Source organism: Pteronotus mesoamericanus, unplaced genomic scaffold (genome assembly GCF_021234165.1).
Source record: "Pteronotus mesoamericanus isolate MK-2021 breed Mesoamerican mustached bat unplaced genomic scaffold, CSHL_Meso_final contig_25, whole genome shotgun sequence".
Taxonomy (NCBI): Eukaryota; Metazoa; Chordata; class Mammalia; order Chiroptera; family Mormoopidae; genus Pteronotus; species Pteronotus mesoamericanus.
In genome coordinates, this window is record NW_026555105.1 from 932,904 (window position 1) to 947,554 (window position 14,651).

Sequence of the window (14,651 nt, forward strand, 5' to 3'; positions counted from 1 at the left end):
TCGTAGGAAGAGGGATTCTCGCGTCTTCTTGGAAACTGACCTCACAGGCCTGAGGCCCCCTACGAACCGCCTTCCTTGTGCCGCTGGCACAAGGCCAGCAACGGCCCCGGCCCCTCTTTCTGTCTTAGGCTCCCAATGTGACTCCAGACAGGACAGTTCCAAGCCTTCAGCCAGCGCAGTCAGTCAAGTTCTGAGACGGTCTAACCCTGCACGACGTAGATAATACTGGTGTAGATTTTTAGGTCATTCTTGTACATTTTAAAAAGTTTCCCCACTAACCGGTTCTACCCTGAAGCTGTTCTTCTTACAGTCTCTCCATGGGTTATTATTTTTTACACGTGGGATTGTTTTAATTGGTTTAAATGCAACTTGTATGTAAACAACTCCCCAGAAATGAGGCACTTCTTAGAAATACAGTGACTTCTGTCACCAGATTGGCACGAGACTCAGTGTCTTAGACATGAACTGAATGACTTCCTGACTCAACGTTCCAGCATTGGCTGCTTGAAATCAGCTGGGTTTCTATCTACGGCATGTAGGGCGTTGAGCTGGGTCAGACGCGTGCATGAGAGATCGTGACGCCAAGACCATGCGTGTGCTCTCTGGTGGAGCCATCCTAGTCATCAGTGGCCCGGGTCCATCCCAGGACCCCTGGTTAAGTGAACCATTGGCCTGAGGAAGCCGGAGGCAAGCAAAGCCACTTTTCCAGGCTTTTGAAACTGCCTTGCCGCGTAACGTTATGGCTGTTCCCAAATGAAGCCAGGCCCTCAATTCTAGAGCAAGGAACAAATGCAACACTCAGGGTGTTGCCTCTGAATTTCTTAAGCAGTATGGCCTTCAGCTCAGACACACACGAGGCCAGCAAAGTCGCCCTTGTGGGCTCGCCCTGTAGGGTCCCCGGGAGCACCCACAGGATGGGCAGTTACCGGGACAGGCAGCAGCTCCGCGTGAGGCCTTCCGCGTGAGCAGCGGGAGTATGCGTGCACATCAGGGGCTTGCAGAGGTTTATCAGCCCAGGGTCTTCTCAAGAGCCATGTGAAAATACGGCAGAGAAGGAACCAGGGGTGAGCTGCCGGCGTGTGCGAAGGACTAACCCACGTGCGCGCACAGGGAGCAGGCGGCCCGGACACGCGGGGCGCCCCCTCCGGGCGCACAGGGAGGAGAGCAGGCGTAGCTGTGTCTCTAGAACACAGTTCCCACGGGTGGACGCCCGGCGCTTGCCCCGATGGAAAGGTGTGAGGCCACAGGTGAGAGAGTGCGTCCTCCCGTTGGGTGCGATGGGGGGTACAGGATGGAAGACAGGAGCCGGCTGTTCCTCAAAATAAAGCCTGGGGAAGAAAAGACTGCCGTGCACGTTTGTACATTGTTTAGTGTGACCGAGAAGCAGAGTTTAACACAGGATCTTAATATCTAGCACTGGCCCGTTATTCTAATTATGTGTATCTGGTCCTTCTGCTGTTACTGACAAAGTGTCTCGGATGACGCTGGTGATTGCTGAGGGACCAATCTGCAAGCTGGGACGTGTGTTCAAATGCAAAGCTCCATGTTTTTCATTTGCTCCCAAGTGGAGAAACAGAGAAACGCGTTACGTAAAAAAGTAGAACATAGGATGGGTGTTTAAAGGGATGCAATCCGCTCCTGCCGCTAAAACGCACTGTCCAGCGAGCAGCAGTCCAACGGAGGCCTGAAAGCGGTTCCGAGAATGGCAGCAGGTGGTCACGGCACAACCCCAGGGCCGCCGACTTGTTACTCAAGTGCGGTGACAGGAGAAGACTCCCGGAGGCCCGGAAGCCAGGGCCGGCTGAGGCCGCCCAGAGGGCGGGCAGGAGCGCCATGCATTTCCACGGCAGGGCTTGCCCCCGGCAAGACTCTGAAATCCTGCTCAAGCAGCTGACGAGGTCACTGTTTTGACCGCAGACGGCGGGATGCAGGTCCCAAACCAGTCGCATAGTAACTGTTCCGTTCAAAGCGGCTCCCCCGTTCTACCGTGCAGGCCTCGGTTCACAAACTCAGCTCAGTGGTTTCGCCGGGGCGCCTGCAGGCGGCGCCAGGGACCCCATGCAGCTCCACGGGACAGCAGCAGCCGCAGCCGCAGCCCCTCCCTCGGGACCTCTGCACCCACAGGCCACTCACTTTTGTCCTCAGCGTAGGGGACGCAAAGAGCCGCCGGCTCTAAACTGAAGATGCCCTCTTTTTTTTTTTTTAACCCAGTTCAGGGAAAATGCATGAAAACATTAGATTCTGCAGTCTCTGGTCAGTTCCTGATAAACGTCTTTGCTCAAAGTACATGCTCCCTAAACTGAGCCTCTGGGACTGAATGGGACAGGGCTTCTGCTCCAAGGGCCCATGACGGGGACTCAGAGGCCTCACCCCCTCTGCCGCTTCACACCCCAGGTGGGTAACGCTGGAGGCGCTGTTTCCCTGCGCACAGGCCAGGGGAGTGGGGGGTGCTGGACGTGCCAGTCTGTTCCCCACGCTTCCTGCCGGTTCAATGGAGGCGACTCTTCCTCCGAGAGGCGTCGCTTTGTCCCTTCGCATGGCACAGGCCTTGGTTAGTTTTTGTCCAAAGGGCTACCATTTGCTTGAAAAGACAGGCTTCCTGCCAGACACCTTTTTTGGAAGAGAACCCGGGTGTGTGGGGGTGAGGGGGTTGGGGCGGACTGAAGAACCAGCGGAGTCCTTAGGTGGCAGTCATCACACCATTTCTTAAAATTCACAGTATTGTCGCGCTTGAAGGAGCTCTGATACTTGGGCCCCTGTGGGTCTCCGCGGTCCCCCGTCTCGGCCGTCATTTGAATTTATGTGCATTTTGCTTTCCTCCGTTGGTTTTGAGTTTTTTCTCGCCGCCGGACCCCGAGGCGTGGCCGCAGGTGTTCGCAGTCCCCTTCTTCTTCAGGCCCGCGTGTGCCTGCGGTTGGGAGGCCTTGTGGGCGTCGGCGGGGTCCGGGGTCGCGGAGGCCTGTTTGGGGACGCGGATGTTGCCACTGCTCTCCATGGCGGCGCTGCGGTCGCCGCCGGCCGGCAGGTGCCAGCGCGGCGGCCGGGGGCTCTTGCTGCATTTCTTCTTCTTCTCCTCGGCCCTCAGGTCGAGGCTCTGCTTCTGAGAACACAGCCGGCCGCCGCTCGGCCCCTCGAGGGGCTTGGGGGGAGTCACAAAGGAGTGACAGGCCGCGGGGCCCTGCGCCCGCGGAGGGCCTTTCTTGCGCGCGGGGCCTGGCTTGGGGGCCCCGTCCTGGGGGGGCCTGGACGCCGCGCCTGCGGGGAGCTTGCCTCCGCCTGGGCTCCGCAGGGGCCCGCAGGGCGCGGCGGCCGGCCGGGCTTTGCCGCCCTTGGCCTTCTCGCCCTGGATGGTCTGGATCTGCAGCCATTCGAGCTGAAGCAGCCGGTCCACGTACCTGCCCAGCAGCCCGCCCGCGCGCGGCACGGCGCCGGGCCTGCGCTCCGCGTGCGCCAGCACCGCCATGCCCCGCAGGTCCCAGGAGCTGCACGGCGGCGGGAGGAAGTCGGGGTAACGGTACTGGGGCCTCGCGGGGCGCTGCCCCGGGGCGAGGTCCAGATCGAAGCAGGCCGGGTCAATGTCCTCCGCTCGCAGGCGCAGGTCTGGAGGCCTGCGCGGCGAAGGGCCCATGGGGACCCGCTCCGAGTCGGAGAGGTCGCTGGCGCTGTCCTCGTCCGCATCTCCTTTCAGGATCCCCATCGACCGAACGGTGAGAAACAGCTTGCTCTCCGGGGTCCCCAGCGGGCTCCTTTGGGCTTTGCCTTCCGCCGGGGAGATGCTGCCCCCAGGAGCCGCCGGGGCCGGCGGGGAGACGCCCACGAGGCTGCTCTCGGGCCCGGGGGACACGCGGGGGACGTGGGGCTCACTCTGCCTTTTTCCTGAAGAGTTCTTCCCACGTGGCACTTCGGTCCAAGACGGGCCAGCATCCATACTGCTGCGGGAAATAAAACTGCAACTCTTAGTACCTGTGACCAAGGCTGGTCTGGGAGCCACGACCCAGGAACTGGGCCCTCTAGTGACCGCTGGGGGTAGAAAGGGGACGGCCTCGCAGCCCCTCCCAGAGCCAGCCCTTCTCGCAAGTTCCAGGGCCATTTCCACCCGGGCCTCTCGTTAAGCAGCACGATGTTAACGATTAACTAGCACAGGTGCAGGAAGTACAGGCAGGGGTTCTATTTTATGTCAAACACCAGCATCAGAGGGAGAGGTGAACATTTGTTAAAGTGCCTATGTGATAATCATCCATGGCCATTTCCAAAGGCCATGGCATGGACTTTGGAAAACACAAGTTGGAAAGAACCCGTCAGAGAACTCCGTCTGTTTTGTTAATGCGGACCGGAGTTTAATAACGTTCGTGAGGAAAACCCGCGGCGGCCTTTGGCAGGCCCGCTGTAAGCGAAGCGTAAACAAGATGCCAAAGGCCCGCTTTATAGAACTTACTGATGCGAGGGGGTCCTCAGCTCCCAAAGTCCTAACGTGAAAAAGGGTAGCACCTACAACCTGGGCCTTCCACCGAAAGCGTCTTAGTGTTTTCCAATGGGAAACACTCCGAGCCCTGGGTTTCTTCAAATAGATGGCCACATGGCGTCTTGATGCACGGCATGAATGGAAACTCGGGGTTAGTGCGGGTCTGGCAAGTGGCGGGTGGAGGGAGGCAGCGAGTGCTGTGTCGCGATTCCACAGCCTGATTCTGTTGGGGGTACCTGAGCCTGAGGCAGGATCTCATATCCAAACCGAAAAGACTTTCTTTTCAACCGATTTACCCAGGACAGAGCATTTTACTAAGAATAGTAATACCTCTCCATACCCTAAGGCAGATGGAGTAAAAAAAAAAAAAAGGGGGGGTGAACGAGCTTTTTGGACACCTCAGGGGAATCATGTGTCCACGCAAAGTCATCTGAAAACGCGTCACCTGTGGATTCGTAAGCAGGGAGGATATGAAATGGTCGCCCGTAGCACACCGGGCGCTCAAAAGACAGATGGAGGAACTGCCAGCACTTAGTTCTCCTGACCAACTCTGTCAACGCGCTTGTTTACCTCTCGCTGTCTGAGTGGATCCCCAGATGTTATCAAACATTTCCTTTTTAGGGAAAAGGAAACTAAGGTAGAAAGATGATTAAGGGGCTCACCCAAAATGGTCGGTTCTGCCAGACAGAGTGCCAGAAGGACGACCTCTGGAACTTGTACCAACTAGCTCTGTTGGAAAGCACTTGCTCACTGACCCCTGCTAGAGTAAAACATACACGTGTGCGTCTCTCATCCACAGACACGCCATCTCTTTTCCCAGCCACGTGCAGCCCCTCTGGTGGACTGAGATGACGCGATTTCCCCAAACCAAGCAGTTATACAAACACTCTTTACCCGCTTTTCGGATGAGATTCATTCACCCGACTCCCTCTCTGGAGAAGGTCGCATGGCTGGTCATCATCTAGTGCTGCAGGGACTGTCTACAAAACAGACACGCAGTAAGAAACAGCAGGGGCACACGCACCAGGAGCCAACGCACAGAAAAACAGAACAGATTGAAGCGAGGTCCTCCTGCAAAAGTTACATCACCTTCGCCGCGGCGTCTGAAATATTCTTGCTCAATCCGCTGGAAGGGGATGGCCGCTGGGGAAGTGGCCGCTTTATTCCTCTTGCAGCGGGGACGGCCTCCCTGCCACCGGAACTGTAAGCGACAGAACAGTCAGTGAGCGCGTCCTTCACTCACCTTTCGATTACAGTGGACAAGCACGGCTATGTGAGTTTCAGGTGTACATCGTGGCAGTCAGACATTTCCATAACTTGCCGATTGCCCCTAATACGTGCAGCGCCCCGCTGACACCGTGCATGGCAAAGACAATAACACTGACTCCGTTCCCGGGGCCGGACACGACAGCTCTGGGACAGCTTCTGTCACCGCTACTTTGTGCTTCTTAATCCCTTCCCCTTTTTGACCCATCCCCCCCCCCCCCCCCCCCCCCCCCCCCGCTGCTCCCCTCCCATCTGGCAGCCATCAATTTGTTCTCTGTATCTAAGGGTTTGTTTCTAAAAATATGGAACACTTTGTTTCTAAAAATATGGAACGCTTCACAAACTCGGAATTTGCGTGGGCTCCTTGCCCAGGGCCCAGGCTGACCTTCTCTGTGCGGGTCCCCTTTGGGGGTATGCACCGCGGAAGCCAGCAGAGCCAGCGGGCATTGGTCGCACGTGGTCCTGTCCCCAGAACGGGGCTGGTGTTCACCTGCTTGGTTTTAAATATTTGCTTAGTATGAAAATATTGGTAGGGCATATTGCCTTATGTTTACAGTTTTGTTTTTTCAGTTTTTTGTCCACAGTGGACATGGAACACGAGATCACACGACCGTAAATGCTGTGGAGGGATTCCCGCACCCGCGGTCTCCTTGGAAATAACACACCGAGGGAATCCGCCAGGCTACGGCCAGGTGCTACGCCAAAGCTTCACAAACAGGGACGGAAGTGCCTAGGAAACGGCAGACACCATGGCCACGGGCCAGTTCCCACGGAGCTTGAACTCGGTGGGGGAAGCTCCCTGTCAATTCTCCCTATCACAGCAAGCCCATAAAAGACTATAAATATACTAGCGCCTATCTTATCTCTTCGCGAAATTCTGTTGACTCAGACCGCAGGGCCCTGCTACTGCCTCTGGTTCGGAGGGGCCTAAAAGCACCCAGAGTGGAAGGTGGACACTTTCTCCGGTGATAGCCCCTGCCTCTCTCTCCCTAAACAGAGGAGGAGGTGGGATTTAGATGTTTATTTTCTTCCTGAAAGTTCACTGTATCACTTCTCACAAAAACAGTACGCCTTTGTAGCCAGTGTACCTGCCACGGTGATCAAAGTCCCACCTGGGCTCTCACAGTTAATGAATTCCACCCTGGTCCACAGGCTTGATTGATTTTAGACACACAGGCTGTCCTTTCCCGGCCCCCTTTCATTAGTTGGGTTTCCCTTCTGCTCTGCACAGTATAAAGGAACCCTCTAGAATTCCTGGCCCCAAACTGCCCCCTAGGCTGCTGCGTTTTCTGCACAGAGTTCCTGAGACACAAGCCTGCGAGGCCCTGGGGATGCAGAACACAAGAGCGGATTGGGGTTCCCGAAAGGTCCAGGCTTGCCTCGCAAGAAAGCTCCAAGTCTGCGACTCTGGCTGCAGAAACGCTTCCCCAGCGTTGAAGGCAGATTAAGGTCAGCTACGTCATTCATCACAGGGTATTAACTCTTGTCCCCAGATCTTCCTCTCTGGCTGGGCGTCCAGAGACAGACAGACAAGCAGCACCGCCCCTCCCGGCTTCCCCACCCCCAGGAATCGGCTGGCGGTCCTGGGCGGCAAAGCATTGTGGGTGATGTGTGGACAGGACGCTGCTCCACGCAGCCAGGCTCCCTGGGTCTGGGCGAGGGTCCAGGCGGCAGTGCAGACGTCCAGAGAGCTCGCCAGCCTAGAGGCTTCAGAATGAGCCTGGGGACCGGCTCCTGGAAAGGCCAGTTTTTGCGTCCCCCATCCCCCTGCGCCCAGTAACCCAGAAATCCAAGGACCCGCAGCATTTTCCCTGTCTTCCGTGTGTGCAGACACCGATCTACGATCGATAGGCGCGCGGGCCAGGCAGACGCAGACAGAAATTGATCAGACCTGTTTCGCGATCGCCCGGGACACGTGACGAGGCCGCCAGCCCTCCTTCCCGGCGCGCGGGCGGGAGGCCGTTCCGCCGCGCGCTGCTGCAGGGGCGCCGCAGGGGGCGGCGCGCGGCGGCGCGCGCCGGGCAGGGCTTCCCGGCTGTGCTCCGGCCGGCGCGAGCCCGCGCCCGCGCCCGGGCGGCGTCACCAGGGGCGGGGCGGAGGCTCGCCGGGAAGTTGCACCCGGACAAGTTGCAGCTCCGTAAGTAACATCGCGGACCGCGGAGGTGGGAGGGGCCGCCCCACCAAAGCAGCCTCCCCATAAGAACCTCTAAGGAGGCCAAAGGCGGTGTCACCCTGCGCTCTCTGGGTGGCCCCGAAAGGCTTGCCCTGCAGACAGCACTCATCTCTTGGGAAACAAGCTCCGGTTTCGCTGCAAGAAACGGAAGACCTGGTAGGGAACTCGAGGGGCGAGGTGGCAGAGGAGGGAAAGGCGGGGCAGGCCCCAGGGTTTTCCTCCAGGCTGCATTTTGGGGACTTCTGAGCTCGGCCAGGGAGGCCGCCGAGGTAGCGGAGGCAGGGTCGGAGGCTGCCCCTCGGATCCCTACCCCCATCGCCGGAGGGCCGGCTGGGCCATGTCCACAGGCTCGGGCTCCGCGGTCCTGCCCCGTGCCCTGGGGTCTCGGAAGATCGCCCTACGGAGCCTTAGCAGCCTCTCGGACTTGGACGGCCGCGCGGTCCCGGAGCGGCGGCTTTGCCGGCCCCCCGGGAGCCCAGGGCGAGCGCCGCCGCCGCCGTCCGCACCGTCAGGCTGCGACCCCAGCCTGCGGCCCATCATCCTGCGGCGGGCGCACTCGCTTCCCAGTTCGCCCGAGCGCCGCCAGAAGACCGCGGGCGCCCCGGGCTCTGGGTGCCGGCCGGGCTGCAGCCGGCAGCACCGCGTGCGCTTCGCCGATGCACTGGGCCTGGAGCTGGCTCAGGTCAAGGTGTTCAATGCGGGCGACGACCCGTCGGTGCCACTGCACGTGCTGTCGCGGCTCGCCATCAACTCAGATCTGTGCTGCAGCAGCCAGGACCTGGAGTTCACCCTGCGGTGCCTGGTGCCCGACTTCCTGCCGCCCATCGAGGCCCCCGACTTCGGCGAGCGCCTGGGGCGGCAGCTCGTGTGCCTGGAGCGCGTCACCTGCTCAGACCTGGGCGTCAGCGGCACGGTGCGCGTGCGCAACCTGGCCTTCGAGAAGCAGGTGGTGGTCCGCTATACCTTTTCCGAGTGGCGCAGCGTGCACGAGGCGGTGGCCAGGTGGCGCGGACCCGCGGGCTCCCAGGGCACCGAGGACGTCTTCGCCTTTGGCTTCCCAGTGCCGCCCTTCCTGCTGGCGCTAGGCTCCCGCGTGCACTTCGCGCTGCGCTACCGCGTGGCCGGCGCCGAGTACTGGGACAACCACGACGGCCGCGACTACAGCCTCACCTGCCGCAACCACGAGCTGCACATGCCCCGCGGAGAGTGCGAGGAGAGCTGGATCCACTTCATCTGAGCCGCGGGGCCAGGGACCTGGCGCCTCCGCCCCCAAGCCCCACCTGCGGGGGCTCTTCTGGAAGAGGCCGTTGCTCTGCCCGACACTCCATCCCCAAACCGAAGCCTGACCTCACGTCCTGCTGCAAGGTCCCTTGGCAGGGGCGATCCCACCATCTACTTGAAATGTGTCACTTGGTGTAAATAGTAGCCTCAGGTGGCCAGAAGGCCGGGTGCGTAACATGCTGGGGGCGGTGCGGGTGGCCGCTGCGTGGGAGTGACGCGCCCGCTGGGAGCGGCTGTGGCTGGGTGTCGGGGAGAGGCCCGCCGCCCTGGGCCAGCAAGGCCGGCGCTTTTGCACGGGTCGCGATTGGGTGTCTGTGAACGTGATATTTATTGTCATTGTGAAGCTGGAGCTTTTGACGGATGCCTTCTCAGGAACATTCTGGATTTAATAAGCTAAAAAAAAAAAAAAATCAAGTCTTGCGTATTTGTGACCGAGTGTGACTCCCTTCATGGTCCCTTGAGGCATTCCTGCCCCGGGACAAGGAAAACTTGAGACCATGTGTGCTGCCAACGTCCGTGGACCTCTCGCCGTGGGAAACTATTAATAGGCAAGAAATTTATGCCTCATCAGTCACCGCACAGCCATTCTGAGGAGCTCAGGCTGTCCTGGCCAGGCCGTGTGCCCTGCATCACAGCCGGGAGAGGGGAAGCGGAAACCTTGTCACCCAGCAAGACAGCCCTTCCCTGCGCTGTCTCCTCTCACCTCGTGTACTTCTCCTGTACGTGTTTGATAAGTATGTATGTGCATGTTACCAGGCCATTCTGTGGACGTATGAAACTGCCAAAACCTGATAAGAAACTCTGCCTTAAGTTATTAAAATTTCCAGGTGACTCTCTAGAATTTCAGGCAACAATGTCCTTCTCAATTACCTTTCTATGATTAAGATGACTTTTTTTGTCTCCTGAAGTGGCAGAGTGCCCCAGCAGTCCTCTCGGAAGTCAAGATACCAAGTGGAATTAGGTGTTTTCAGCCACGGCCAGAGAGCCCTGGGGAGAAAGAATTCCCAGTATGTACACTTTTTGATAGTTTTAAGTTGTATGTAGTATGCACGCTCTTTTCAGTTACCTGCCAGCTCTGTGTGTGCCTTCAGATTGGGGAGTGTCTGGATTGGTTCCCCAGTTTTAAAATGTTAACTGCTTTTCTTTTGTAAAACATCTCCAACCAAGAAGTCAAGGCCGGTGTCCCCTGCAGAGCGCTGCAATGACTTAAACGCCCGGCAAGGGGCGGTGATTTCTTTGGGTGCGAAGTGATGTCCATCGGACAGCAGGTGCTGGCGCTGAAGTGTGAAACCCACCGCAGGGTCGAGGCCTCCAAGTTGTGAAGTTCCATTATGCTACTGTTGAAACCAGTGTGGTCAGTTTTGTGACAGCTGTCGCCAGTGGATTAATTCTAAATTTGTAAATTCTTGTTGACATATGTTAAATCAGTAGGTAAAGCTCTTGCCTTTTGACCAATTTCTTTTTTACCATGGCAACTTCTGTGGTTTTAGAATTCCGAGAAGGAGGAAGCTTTCTGATCTAGAGGGAGTACCTTCTGATGAAGAAACACTGAATTTTGATGTAAAGTATTGTGATTAAGTTGAACAGCCTTTGGCTGTTAGCACTGGGCACTACATTGACATGCAAGAGAGAGAGTAGCCTGGTTGCATTTCCTGTTGTTTAACAAACTGTCCAGTTAGGTCAGCAAGCCCGTGAGAGCCCTGGCCGCTCTGCCCTCGGCCCCAGCCCAGAGTGCGAGACGATCACCCAGGGTATTCACGCACGGAGGTCCGAGCTGCCAGAGGCATCGCTGTACAAGGCACGCAGAGAATCTTACAACCCGTGGGGAAGCCACTTACCAAAAAGGTTCTGGTCATGGAATGGAAAGTAAATATTGTATCTGCAGTATTAAGAGAACCTTTATGTGCCTTTTAAAAAAATCAATGTTTTTTTTTAATTTAAAAGCTTAAGTATCCTTGCTTAGTTCATAAAGGTCAGCTTAACAAGAACTTCCACACCCTAAAACAGTCATATTACTTAGATGTTAACATTCTGTTATGGATTGTGCAGTGTTGGGTTGTCTCGCCAAGCATATTTTAATGTCTGTCACTTAAGATGATTTTACCCAGCCCTCAAATTAAATTATATACGCACAAATTGGTAGCTGGAATGTGTTTTGCTTGTGGCCTCATTATAGAAATAAGGTGTTAGAAACTTGATTGTTTAAGTCATTTCACGGTTAAGTCTTATTCTTCCCAAAACAGTCAGATTTAGTGCCTTGCCAAGTACACACACACACACACACACGCGTGCGCGCGCGTGCGCACGCGCACGCATGTACGTATGGTATGCTGGTACCTCAGTGTCAGTAGCACAGCTGTGTATGTCTTTAAGAAAGCGAAATACAACCACTCGTTTGTGCCAAGTCCCATGTGAAGAAAGCTCTAGCAGGCATGTCCAACCTCCGGCCACGGGCCTCATGTGGCTCAGGGTGTCTGTGAATGCGGCCCAACACAAAATCCTAGATTTACTTAAAATATAATGAGATGTTTTTGTGATTATGTGTCACAATGTATTTAATGTGTGGCCCAAGACAACTCTTCTTCCAGTGTGGCCCAGAGATGCCCAGAGGTTGGACCGCCACCCCTGCCGTTCGGGGAATGTAGGGGGTGGGCTAGTGTTGTATTTCCTTTACACTGCGTATTGAATCACATACATGAAATAATTAGTGTGTATTCTGCCTCCCCCAACTGTGACTCAAGTACAAAGCCCTCACACAGGGAAAGGAAACTAACATTTATTGTGGTCTGTGTTTCCCCGGTGCTGGGCTCTGTGTTTGATTTCATCTAATTCTGAAAATTACCCTATTTGGTAGATAATATCCCCATTTTTTACAGTTGAAGAGAGTGGAGCTTAGAGAGGTCTAACTCATGCACCTAAAATCCCAGAGCTGGTAAACAGCAAAGTCAGCCTTCGAACCTACACCAGAGACCAATTTTGATGACGATTGATAACCTTTTTCCAGCTCACACCGTAAATCTATCTATCTAAAAATCTATCTTAAAACAACTCAAATAAGAAAAATGAGTGATTAGCTATTTTCTTCCTTGTGAATGTTTTACATTCACTGATGTTTAGTAAACAATTCCAATGCTTTTTGAATACACGAAACAATAAATGGACTAACTTCTCTCTACTACAAAGTGGCAGGCAAGGTGAGAAACCACTGTTTTTAATTTTTGAAGTGACTATCTGCCGCATCCATTTCCGAATTGCCGAATATTTTACACAACAAGCACCACTGCTTTCATCATTTAAACTGATAGTTCAGATGGAAACCTTGTAAAAAGCCTGGAATACGCCGAGGATTCGGCTCGGTAAGTGCTGCGCCTAGACGGCCTCAGCCTGCTTTCCCCCTGGGGTCTCGGGTTCCGGCTAATGAAGGGGGCGGCACCTGTTTCTAGGAAACCCAGGCAGCAAAGCCGCTGGGCACCGCAGCTGTCGGGCGCGGCAGCCGGGCGGGGCGGGGCCAGGCGGGGCGGGGCAGGCGGGAGGAGGGGGCGTGGTCAGTGGGCAGGGCGCTCGACTGACGGGGAGGTGTGTCTCGGCCGGATGTCGAGGGCGGGGCTCGGCGGTTAGGCTTCGCGGTCAGCGCGGAGACTTGCCCAGGCATGACTCTGCTGCCCTCTGCTGGCCCGCAGCGTGAAGCTCTATAAAGGGAGTGCAACCCTCGCATCTTCGCAGGTTCCGTTTGGTGCCCCCGCGTCTCTCCGTCCCGGCCAGCCCTCCCAGGCGGTTGTGGGGGCCCCGGGGGTCTCCTTGGGCCCATCGGTCCTTCTGCCGCGCGTCCTGCAAGCAGTCATGCCAGGGCGCTCGGCCGCGTCCGCACCACGGGAGGAGGGGAAGAGCAGCGCGTCCGTGAGGCGCTGCCTTCGCGTCGAGGCAGGCAGGCGTCAGGCGAAGGGGTTTGTGTCAGGGTCCGGGACGCGGAAGTCCACTGTGTTGAGGGTCCGAGCCACGCCCACCGCGTCACCCCTGGCTCCCTCCTCAAACGGCCCTGCGCACGCAACTGCACGCAGGGCGGGGCTTGGTCCGACGGCCGCACTGATTGGACGCAGTGACAACCGCACCTAGCGCCGATTGGAGGAGCGCTTCCCGCCTCTTGTCGGCCAGCTCAAATAACGCAGCGGACGCTGAGGCACTGAGGTGCGACGCCCGGCGATCGTTGGCTTCGGGACGCAGAAGCCTCCGGAGAGCGGGCAAGTCGAGCGGAGCACGCGAGCGGGTTTCCTCTGAGGGCGGGCGCGCGGAGGGAGGCGGGGGGCCGTCGGGGCCGAGGGGGCAAGAGGAGGCGGTGTTGAAAAGGGGCGGGCCGGCGCGACGCTGGGCCTGAAGGACGGGGCTGCGGCCTGGCGTCCAGAGGGCCGAGCGCACCTCGCGCGGGGCGTGGGGGCGCGGGGGCGCGAGGTGGGCGGCCCGCGCAGCCTTGGCTCCCGCCGGTATCTGGGGCTGGGGCGACCGAGGTCGCGAGCCCTCTCTCAGTCCGGGCTGTGAAACCGCGCGGGCGGGCTCGGCCCGAGTGGTCGTTACGGTGTCAGGGTGGACGGCCTGGACGGCCACGGCGGGGCCAGGGCCCCTGCCCCGTCACCCACAGGCCGGCTTTGGAAACGGTGGGACGGTGCCGGGGGGGGCGGGGCTCGGCCCTCGCGAAGGCACCGGCGCCCACGCGGGTCCTGCCGCCCGCCCCGCGCCTCCACGGCCGCGCCCCGCCCCCGGGCCCCGCCCCCATCCCGGCCCCCGCCCCGCAGTCCTTCAGCCCCGGAGCGCGCCTGCGTGGGTTGCTCTCGTCCACGCCGCTGATGCCCCCTGGCGCGGGAGGAAGACGAGCATGGAGAGGACCCGCGTGCCGAATGCCGGGGGTGGGCTTGACGAGCGTTCGGTTGGAGACGCGTCGGCACTCCCGCCGCTAGGGAGGCGGGCGTTCCCCGCCGCCCCGCGCCCGCGTGGCCGGCCTCTGACGCGCGGCGTCGTTAACGGTGGAGCGGCCCGTGCCGAGCTGCTGCCGCCCGCGCTCGTTCAGCCCCTGGGGGGACGCGCCGCCCCCGTGTGCCCGGCTGCCCGCTCGTCGGCTGGCCCTTGGCCTCCCCGCCGCGGGCGCGGGCGCGTTCGGCCCCTCGCCGGCCGTCTGCCTGCCCGGAGCCGGCCGGAGCTCGGTTCCGGCGCGGGGGCCGAGAGCCGCGGGGGCGCGGGGGCGTGCGGGGCGTGCGGGGCGGCGGGGGCGTGCGGGCCGCGGCGGGGGCTGGCGGACGCGCCCCCAGCGGCGCCCGGCGGTTGCCTCCCCTCGGGCTGCGCGCGGGAGGCGCGAGGACGGGCCGAGCGCGCTCCGTCCCGTGGAGCCCCGCGCCTTGGAGAGGCCGGCGGGGGCAGACGCGGCGGCGCTGCCTTTCCCCCGCCGCCGGGCAGGGCAGCGGCGGGCAGGGCCGCGCGGCG

The 14,651-nt window shown here is 58.9% G+C and overlaps 2 protein-coding genes across 2 annotated transcripts; one reads left to right on the top strand and one right to left on the bottom strand.

The window, feature by feature from the left end:
• Positions 1-2,264: 2,264 nt before the first annotated feature.
• Positions 2,265-7,777, bottom strand: FAM217B (family with sequence similarity 217 member B). The gene is made up of 4 exons (XM_054573337.1): positions 7,620-7,777; positions 5,552-5,663; positions 5,357-5,442; positions 2,265-3,932 (listed from the first exon to the last, which is right to left on the bottom strand). Exon 4 carries the CDS (start codon positions 3,926-3,928, stop codon positions 2,789-2,791), a length of 1,140 nt encoding a protein of 379 aa, XP_054429312.1. The 5' UTR covers positions 3,929-3,932; positions 5,357-5,442; positions 5,552-5,663; positions 7,620-7,777; the 3' UTR covers positions 2,265-2,788.
• A 460-nt stretch (positions 7,778-8,237) lies between these two features.
• PPP1R3D (protein phosphatase 1 regulatory subunit 3D) lies at positions 8,238-9,527 on the top strand. The gene has a single exon (XM_054573338.1). It carries the CDS (start codon positions 8,239-8,241, stop codon positions 9,136-9,138), a length of 900 nt encoding a protein of 299 aa, XP_054429313.1. The 5' UTR covers position 8,238; the 3' UTR covers positions 9,139-9,527.
• The last annotated feature ends 5,124 nt before the right edge of the window (positions 9,528-14,651 follow it).